Source organism: Crinia signifera, chromosome 2 (genome assembly GCF_055691185.1).
Source record: "Crinia signifera chromosome 2, ASM5569118v1, whole genome shotgun sequence".
In the NCBI taxonomy this organism is placed as follows: domain Eukaryota; kingdom Metazoa; phylum Chordata; class Amphibia; order Anura; family Myobatrachidae; genus Crinia; species Crinia signifera.
Genome location: NC_139218.1, coordinates 355,317,549 through 355,328,013, shown reverse-complemented (window position 1 = coordinate 355,328,013; position 10,465 = coordinate 355,317,549). Strand labels below are relative to the sequence as shown.

Sequence of the window (10,465 nt, the reverse complement as noted above, 5' to 3'; positions counted from 1 at the left end):
TAGCGTCCTGCTAAGAGATGCACGCTTATTGGCTGTGTGTCCGGAGGGGCGTGTAGACGCGGGAAGCTCAGCTGTCCTGGCATGTTGTACATAGCGGCTCTGGCCGAAGTGACGCTGCGCTGCCGCATATGCAGTATGCGCTGTGTAGTATAAAGTTGCCGGCTCTGTGCGTGTGATGCCGCTGACATGGCCACTGTACAGCCCGGGAGATCCGTCTTCTTCCAGCTGTTCCAGGAGCGCTGTAGCGATGCAGGTACTGAGCAATGCATGGTGCATATGTACTATCTGTAAACGTGAGTGGTGTATGACCCCTTGCGTCATATAATACATGCATATATTCATACTTTTACACACACACATATATATATATATATATATATATATGTGTGTGTGTGTATATATACATACAGTATACACACACACACACACACACACACACACACACACACACACACACACACACATATTTATAAAAAATGAGATCCCCCCATCTGTCTGTCACAAAGTGTATAGTTGCTGTCTGCCCCTGATTTTATTGTTTAATTCAATTAGGGACCAAATTGGGTAAACATTAGACACAATTTATGTGGCATCTTATGTGTTAATAACCTGCGGCTGCTGGTATTTGCAGGTGCCTACACACTTGCCGATGCTAGCCCCTGGAAAGTGACAGGGGCCAGCGTAGCTCTCACTAGCCATGCCCTCTATAGTCCTGCACGTAAAGATGGCAGAGGTCAGAGGATGTCGCTGACGATGCAAAAAATGTTTTGAAAAAGACCCAAGCTGTAGATGTAAATGAGTGCGTCTCGAGAGGATCTCCAGCTGTCTCCTTGCCGACTTCTCCAACTTGATCATTTTCCTGCACCTTCAGCGACATTGTTGCCAGCATTAAAATATCATAATATTGTCCTTGATTGAATTGACCCTGGAAAATGTAACCAATTCTCTCATTATAGCTTAATAAATGGGCCTCATTTGGACATCGCATTATTAATAACGGCATATGCTGTAACACATGCGGTTATTAATGCAAGGAACAGCTCTTGCAATAAGAGCTGTCCCTTGCGATGCGGTGCCGGTGCTGGACTTCCGGGTCTGTGACCCGGGAGTCCATCTGCGCCGGAGCCTGCCGCAGGGCATGCTGGGAGGGATCCGTGACAGATACCTCACACAGTGCTGCGGTAAGAAGCCCATAGGCTTCTGCAGGGAATCGCCAGCTTTTGCTGGCGATTCCCTCCGCAGCGCTGCCACTGCGGAGGAACAATAGAGCATACAGAAATGCAGTGAGAACCCAGATAACAACATTTTTACCGCATTTCTGTGTTAGAGAATCACCCCCTATGTCATTATATAGCTTAAAATATGGGCATCGTTATATAGCTTAATAAATGGGCCTCATTATGGGCCAGATTCTCTAAGCTTCAAAAGTGATAAATTGGAGAGTGATAAACAGCCAGCCAATCAGCTCCTGTCTGACATTTTTCAAACACAGTCTGTGACATGGCAGGTAGGAGCTGATTGGCTGGCTGTTTATCACTCTCCGTTTTATCACTTTTGATGCTTAGAGAATCTGTCCCTTTGTCATTATATAGCTTAATAAATGGGCATCGTTATATAGTTTAATAAATGGGCCTCATTAAAACGGGCGATGACTAGATTTTGACTGCATGCACTCAAAATCTAGTCAGGCGACAGCGACATGTGAGACCATGCATCTCCATCGCCCATACACACAGATCGATACGTGTTCCATTTCTAGGCGATCTAGTCAGATTGCTTAGAAATGGGGCTGAAATCACCCTATGTGTATGGCTGTTTAGAAAACAGAGTAGTGTGACAGCTGACAATTAGATCTATTTAACATGAAATAGTTTGCATGATTGTAACATAACATTTAGAAACTTTGATTACAACCCACGTTAAGGACACCCAGTATGTAAACAGATATACATGTTTTCAACCTGTGGATTAACTTGTACTGTACATCATCCCATTCTAATAAATGTATTTCATTTGTTTTTGTTCAGTGTTTATATCATGATGCAGACACTTGGATATGACACAGAGCTGCTTTGTGTGCATGTGCCCAATGCATGAAGCTAACTAGAAAATAACTCTAGTATTCTCCCTCTATGGGGGTCGTGGACCCCCACAATGGAAAATTGCGGGTGGCTGTCGGGCACCTGTCTGTCGGTGTTTAGACAGTCGGGATTTCGACGTCGGGTAAATGACTGTTGGTATCCTGACTGTCGGGACCGCGTCCGGCACCCAGTGAAACTACATCTTTTGCTTCGAACGAGTTTAGCTAGCCATTAAATATATTGAATGTACTACATGAATAGTGGTTTTATCGTCTTAACCCCTTCCCGACATATGACGTATATTTACGTCATATGTCGGTTGCGGGGGAATCAAGCCAGCTCACGGAGTGAGCTGGCTTGAAAGAGAGCAGGTAATGGCTGTATATTACAGCCAGGTCCCTGCTCTCACGGCCACGAGCGGCGAGTTCGCCGATCGTGGCCGTTTAACCCTTTAAGCACCGCGGGCAAAGCGCCCGCAGTGCTTAAATAGCTGATCGGAGGGGGGGCGCCCCCCTCCGGCGCCGATCAGGGCCCCCCGCAGCGAGATCGGAGGGTGCCGATCGGTTGCCATGGTAGCCAGGGGTCTAATGTAGACCCCTGTGCTGGCCGTGTATGCATACCTATTACATCCTGCCTCAGGCAGGATGTAATAGGAAGTGCATAAAATCACTACGTTCAGCCATAGAGCTCTATGGCTGAACCTAGTACAGGCGATCGCGCCCCCTAGTGGTCAAGTACACTAGGGGGCCTTGTAGTAAAAGTAAAAAAAAAAAATAAATAAAGTTTAAAAATAAAAAAAAAATAAAAAAATATTAAAAGTTCAAATCACCCCCCTTTCCCCATTTCCCAAATAAAAATAAATAAAAAATAAAAAAATAAACATATTTGGTATCGCCGCGTTCCTAAAAGTCCGATCTATTAAAATATAACATTAATTATCCCGCACGGTTAAAGGCGTAAGCGGAAAATAATCCCCAACGCCAAAACTACGTTTTTTGGTCGCATCGCCTACCCAAAAAAAAATAGCTAAAAGAGATCAGAAAGTCGCCCATATCCCATAATGGTATTAATTAAAAAGTACACTTCAGCCCGCAAAAAATGAGCCCTCACCCAGGTCCGTAGGTGGAAAAATAAAAAAGTTATAAGCCGCAGAACATGGCGACGCGACGCAAATTCGAAAAACCGTAACATATTCTATTTTTTTTTTAGTCGTAAAACGTAACGAAAACTATAGAAGTTTGGTATCACCGGAATCGTAACGACCCATAGAATAAAGATAACCCATCATTTTAAACGAACTATGAACTCCCAAAAAACCGTAACCAGCGCAAAATTGTGGAATTGCGTTTTTTTTTCTTTTTACCCCACATTGAATTATTTCCTGATTCCCCAGAATATTATACGGTATAGTAAATGGTACCATTAGAAAGTACAACTTGTCCCGCAAAAAAAAAGCCCTCATGTGTCTATATAGCCGGAAAATTAAAAAAGTTACGCTTATTTGAACGCAAGGAGGAAAAAAAAAAAAAAAATACCATAAAAGGCAATGTCGGGAAGGGGTTAAGTAAATACACAGCATATCTATATATTTCTTTTGTTTTCTCCTGCTTTCACATTGTGGACCCATTTATTATATAAATATATATTTACAGATTTAGGTCCTATAAATGAGAACTGGTTTGAAGAACTTACACTAGAAGCTGCAGAGTCTCAGCCCAGACTAGATGACCATGAAGAGATGAGAGTGGATGGGCAATTTGATCACTGTTTCAAGACCCCAAAACAGAAGCAGTCTAATTACAGCCAGTTAGACTCTACACCAACTATATTCAAAGAGCAACGTTTGCGCTCACCCTTGTTCCTTTCACCAACACGAGATCACTATAAAAATCATGTTGTATCGGGTAAGTGTTTTTTTTTTTTTTTTTGTGGTGGAGGGGTGGAATGAAGGCTGCAGGAATATGTGGATAGAGAGAATGAATGTAGTGATCCTTTACAGGGAAAGAAAAAAGTCATACCCAGACAACAAAAGAATGGCAATTCCAAGACTAGGCTCTATTTTAGAGGACTCCTCTTCCCAGACTAGGCTCTGGATTAAATGACTCCTCTTCCAAGACTAGGCTCTGGATTAAAGGACTCCTCTTCCAAGACTAGGCTCTGGATTAAAGGACTCCTCATCCAAGACTAGGCTCTGGATTAGAGGACTCCTCTGCCAAGACTAGGCTCTGGATTAGAGGACTCCTCTTCCAAGACTAGGCTCTGGATTAGAGGACTCCTCTTCCAAGACTAGGCTCTGGATTAAAGGACTCCTCATCCAAGACTAGGCTCTGGATTAGAGGACTCCTCTGCCAAGACTAGGCTCTGGATTAGAGGACTCCTCTTCCAAGACTAGGCTCTGGATTAGAGGACTCCTCTTCCACGACTAGGCTCTGGATTAGAGGACTCCTCTTCCACGACTAGGCTCTGGATTAGAGGACTCCTCTTCCAAGACTAGGCTCTGGATTAGAGGACTCCTCTTCCAAGACTAGGCTCTGGAATAGAGGACTCCTCTTCCAAGACTAGGCTCTGGAATAGAGGACTCCTCTTCCAAGACTAGGCTCTGGAATAGAGGACTCCTCTTCCAAGACTAGGCTCTGGATTAGAGGACTCCTCTTCCAAGACTAGGCTCTGGATTAGAGGACTCCTCTTCCAAGACTAGGCTCTGGATTAGAGGACTCCTCTTCCAAGACTAGGCTCTGGAATAGAGGACTCCTCTTCCAAGACTAGGCTCTGGAATAGAGGACTCCTCTTCCAAGACTAGGCTCTGGAATAGAGGACTCCTCTTCCAAGACTAGGCTCTGGAATAGAGGACTCCTCTTCCAAGACTAGGCTCTGGAATAGAGGACTCCTCTTCCAAGACTAGGCTCTGGAATAGAGGACTCCTCTTCCAAGACTAGGCTCTGGAATAGAGGACTCCTCTTCCAAGACTAGGCTCTGGAATAGAGGACTCCTCTTCCAAGACTAGGCTCTGGAATAGAGGACTCCTCTTCCAAGACTAGGCTCTGGAATAGAGGACTCCTCTTCCAAGACTAGGCTCTGGAATAGAGGACTCCTCTTCCAAGACTAGGCTCTGGAATAGAGGACTCCTCTTCCAAGACTAGGCTCTGGAATAGAGGACTCCTCTTCCAAGACTAGGCTCTGGAATAGAGGACTCCTCTTCCAAGACTAGGCTCTGGAATAGAGGACTCCTCTTCCAAGACTAGGCTCTGGAATAGAGGACTCCTCTTCCAAGACTAGGCTCTGGAATAGAGGACTCCTCTTCCAAGACTAGGCTCTGGATTAGAGGACTCCTCTTCCAAGACTAGGCTCTGGATTAGAGGACTCCTCTTCCAAGACTAGACTGTTCAGTGCTGAGTGTTGTTTATGGTTCCTGCTGGACCTTTATTAGTGACATAACAAATATTCTTCACATTGGTCATGGGAAGACACAACCACTGTCTGGTTGATGTCTAACTTTTTGGTGAGATTAACTACTGCCTAGTAAATAAAAGACCAGTGTTGAGTGGTAATCGTAGTAAAAGAAAAAAAGCAAGTTAATTTGTGTACCAAAGGTGCAAATTTTTTCCCTTTGGTGGAATGAAAGGAAATTTTCCAGGCTGAGCTGTCTAAATACCCACGTGCACGAATATGCCCTGACATCCGAGCGCACGAATGGGGCAAGCGGCCGAATACCTGAGAGCATGTGAGCACACCTGAGCGCCCAAGCGCACCTGAATAACTGAGCGCTCCTGAACACCCGAGCGCACAGATGCGCCCAAACGCCTGAGCGCAAGGTCGAATCCGAATGCCCGAAAACGCCTAAACACCTTAACGCATTCGAACATCTTAACATGCTTGAACACTTAAGTGCACCAAAAACCCGAGCACATGAGTTACCGAGTTCCCGACACGCGAGCGCAGTAGCGCGCCCGATTGCCTGAGCGCAGTAGCGCGCCCGATTGCCTGTGGGCACCTTAAGGTCTCTAAGTACAATATGATTGTATTAGTTTGATGTAGGAGAGTTTGGCGTCTGAATAGACAGATGTTTATTTGTAGTGAGTGTCTGTCCACGACTGATATCCTCGTTCCTTAGTTCCTCATTGTGTGTCCAGCTTGATATTGTGATAACCTTGTGAAAGCTGAGGAATTTGATAAGTAGATTCCAGGGACAGTTCTTTCCTCTCAGTTTGTATAGACTTTTACAACAGCAGAAAGCTTTTCATAGCAAGTGACAGTAAAAAAACTATCACCTCTTTGTACTGCGTCAGTGTAATGTGAGTGCAATATCCGTACCAACAATTGGTATAAATCTACAGTACAGCATCATCTTTGTGCACTTGAAGGGATGCTGGTTTTGTCTTTTAAGCTGTAGTAACAATGTGAACTGACCGAAACACTGCTCAGCACACATCGCGGGTTTATCGCTAAACCATAAGGATAAACATAAAAAAGTAGATAATACTTTTTTATAATTGTAATATTTTATTTTCCAGAGAATATGAGAAATTACAATAAGCCAGAAAGGAACCCTGGTGACACCACAGGACTACTTCTCCGTAAGGAAGTCTATGGCTCCTCAAGTAGATGTCTTGCGGACAGGTAACAGTGCCATTTTGTATGGCGCTTTCTATCTTTTGAGACTATGGCCCTGGTTTGTCTTGCATATCAGATGCACATTAAAAAGCTTTATATCGAATTATGGTCAGCAGGTAAAAACACAATACATTATTTCTTATTCAGGGTTCCTTTTCTCACAGGGTTGACATCGGGGGTTGTAGGCGGATCCAGAGAACTGGGCACCAATCTCCTCAACTTTTAGGCTTCCCGTAATGCCTGGCTCTTCTCCCTTATAACCCTGTTTCCTTGCACAGGAGCCTGTTTGTTTTGTTGATGCCTGCAGGAAGCAGGTGCACCTGTTTTTTTTTTTCTCCTAGGATTGCCTGAGGTAACCCCAAGCTTTGTTTTTATGGTACTTGTTTCCTAGCACGGCCACACCGATTTGTATCGGGGTGATCGGGTCGGAAAAATCGTGTCGGTCGCATCGCATGCGATGCGACCGACGCGATCGACCCGATTTTTACATTGAATCAAATGTGAATAGGGCCCCTGGGACCCTATTTTACATTGGATTCAATGTAAAGTAGTCCCCAGACCCCAAATTTGACCCCCTCAACGGCATCCCACTATTGACGCCAACTCCGAAGCGCAGCGAGCCCGCGAGGGGCGGCGGTACGCATCCTCCAACCTTTTCATACCCCTACTACCCACGTCGGCGTGGAGTTGAGAATATAAAGTGTGGCGAGCGCAGCGAGGTGAGCGGACGCGTATAACTTCACAGGTATACGCGTCCCCTCGCGGGGCTCGCTGCGCTCGCCATTATAATGGAACAAGACCAACGCAATGCTCCCGATTTCAATGTTAAAAATATTTTAACATTGAAGCCTATGGCAAAATCGCGTCCATCGCGTCGGTCACGTCGCGGGCCATGTTAATGCACGCGACCGACGCAATGCTCCCGATTTTGCCTTTGCCGGCAAAATGGACCTGATTTCAAAGGAAATCGGGTCCATTGTGTACCTTTAAGGTACACGATGGACAAGATTGTGGCCGTTCTAGGAAACAAGTACCGTTTTTATTTTTGTTCTTAGTTTTACACTGAGCATGCAGTCCCCGTCTCAAACGCTCTTGTCCCTGTCAGCAAAGTAGTGGGGAGTGGCTTCCCTGCCTGTCTCTGCTTCAAGAAGACAGTCAGGGGAACGGGGGAGCTGGGGGCAGATCGAGTGAAGGGCTGCTATAGCCTCCGACAGAATGGGGCACGCGAGCATCTCGTACGCGTACACGCCCCCTTCTGTCCTCTGGCGGTGATCTTCTACGACTGTCTGTGGCGCCACTGTTTTTGCTGCCCCTGCAACAGGATCTGCTCAGTCAGGGCCCTTGATTACATCCAGGTCTGGATCGGTTGGCTTTGATGGTGTGGCTCTTGAGACAGCTGTCCTAAGGAATAAGGGATTCTCGAACAAAGTGTCGTAAGCCGGCATCAGCGCAGATTTATTATAGGGCATGGCATACATACTTCTCTTGGTGTAGCTCTAAGGACTATGATACCGAGTTTTGTCCTTTCTACAACACGGCCTGGATTTAGGCTTGCGTCTCTCATCACTTAGAGTGCAGGTGTCTGCATTATCTGTGTGGTTTCAGAGGCGAATTGTGTTTACCTGGCATGCGTATCTTCTTTCAAGGGGTACTTTGGGTTCAACCACCGTACACGCCTCCGATTCCCTGGGATATTTCAGTGGTGCTTGCGGCTCTTTCAGAGTCTCCTTTTGAGCCATTAGTTCCGTAGAGTTGAAATGGCGTATGGCTATTGGTATTTCTCCTTGCGATTGCCTATGCCAGAAATACCAATAGCCATACGCCATTTTAACTCTACGGAACTAATGGCTCAAAAGGAGACTCTGAAAGAGCCGCAAGCACCACTGAAATATCCCAGGGAATCGGAGGCGTGTACGGTGGTTAAGAAGGCTCAGCAACGGCTTTTCTTTTTGAGAAAACTTAAAGCTGTATGCTCCGACATTAACACACTAACTAGATTCTATAGGGGCATTGTGGAGAGTGTCTTAACTTATGGAATCGTAGTTTGGTTCGGGAGCTTCACCGTGGCGGAGAGGACCGCGTTAGATCGTGTGATAAAAATTGCAGGCAAAATTATCGGGGTGTCTTTACCATGCGCCCATGATCTATACAAAAATAGATTGCTAAAGAAGGCAAATTGTATTTTAGCAGATCCTAGCCATCCAAAATATAAGGCTTTTGAAGTTTTGCCATCACAAAAACGATATCGCAGTATTTCGGCACGTACAAAGCGTATGACAAATAGTTTCTTTCCCACTGCTGTTCGTATGCTAAATGCTGTAAAGTGACATGGGAATTGCCCTAAATGTTTTTTTCTTTTGTGTAGGTTCTTGTGTTAAGTTTTGTTGACAGTGCATTGTTGTGATGTATTGTTAATAACAATAAAGTATTCTTACTCTTAAGGGCCCCTTACACTTGTGAGATTTTGTGAGATTTCATCCAATTTGAGTCAATTTATCTGACGAGATCTGATGTGCCATCTGACAAAATCTTATGTGCCTGATGTGTAGGACACAATCCACAATCCTGTGCCATTGAGTATAACCAAGAGATTGGAAGAGATTGAACCTCCTGCACATAGGATAAATCTCGAGTCAATCAGGTTCAATTTGTTGAGACAATAAGTTGACAAGTGTAATGCTGGGTACACACCAGGACGACTAGGGCCCGATCAGCACAATCTAGATCCGATTCCGATCAATTGGATGCAGATTGTGTGCTGATTGGGCCCTTTTCTGAGCTGGTGTGGAGCGATTCCGATCCGATGCGCGGTCCCGCGGGTCGGTCGGTCGTTATTGAGATCCTACCTGCTGCAGGTAGGATCTCAATGACGACCATACAACCGGGTGCGGGTCGCCATCGGATCGGACCCGCTCACGGTGCACATCGTGAGCGGGTCGTGCCCTCCCGCGTCATCGTGAGCGGGTCGGACGAGACACTGACGACCCGCTCACGATGTGCATCGTGAGCAGGTCGTCCTGGTGTGTACCCTACATAAGGGGGCCTTAACTCTTACAGGAGGGTATCGGATTTGGGGGCGTTATCTTGCAGCTTCCCTTTCTTGGTGTTTAACCAGGACAGAGCTGTCCTGCGTATGAAACCTTCCCATTTACCTAAGACATTGTGGTTCTGGCTTTTAATTCTTCAAATCTGACTTCCAAAGAGAAGTATACTATATAAAGACAAAGGGATTGGTGTGCTACTAACTGCAGCTGGTACTGTGGTTGTCAGTCCCATACAAAATGTGCAGGAAAAGAATAAAAAAAGTGTACCAGCACTGGCTGTTAAATTATAAAAAATAGAATGCAATAGGAATGGTATCTTTTACAATTAACCATTTAAATAAAATAAGATATGTACATGGAATTCCATATTAATAAAAATGAGTACAAGTGCAATTAAAAGAAAATTAGGATTCAAATGATAACAAGCATACTACCATACGGATATGTTGGTCTGGACTCCAAAAAAGAGTAGCGGCAAATTAATACCAAGTTACCAATTTAGTCCCAAAAAGCAGTTTGAATATGAAGAATGGGGTTTTGCCAATTCCTCTTGAATGGGTGTAGGGGAACCTAGAAGACTGTGCAAGTATGTCGCCGCCTCGGATACGCTTCCGGATATGAGGAATGGAAGTACTTTGTTTAGGAGAATTTGATGTCCATATAATGACCTTCTATGGTAGTAATGCAAGGAAATAGTGGGCTTAACGTGTTTCCCTGGGATCAACCTCC

At 45.1% G+C, this 10,465-nt stretch overlaps 1 protein-coding gene across 1 annotated transcript in view; it reads left to right on the top strand.

Annotated features, from left to right (window-relative positions):
* Positions 1-10,465, top strand: part of BRCA2 (BRCA2 DNA repair associated) — a 64,769-nt gene continuing 54,304 nt past the window's right edge. Inside the window, exons 1-3 of the mRNA XM_083169810.1 lie at positions 1-253; positions 3,734-3,985; positions 6,593-6,698. Coding sequence (XP_083025936.1) covers positions 187-253; positions 3,734-3,985; positions 6,593-6,698 — 425 coding nt within the window. The 5' untranslated portion in view covers positions 1-186. The remainder of the gene's footprint in view (positions 254-3,733; positions 3,986-6,592; positions 6,699-10,465) is intronic.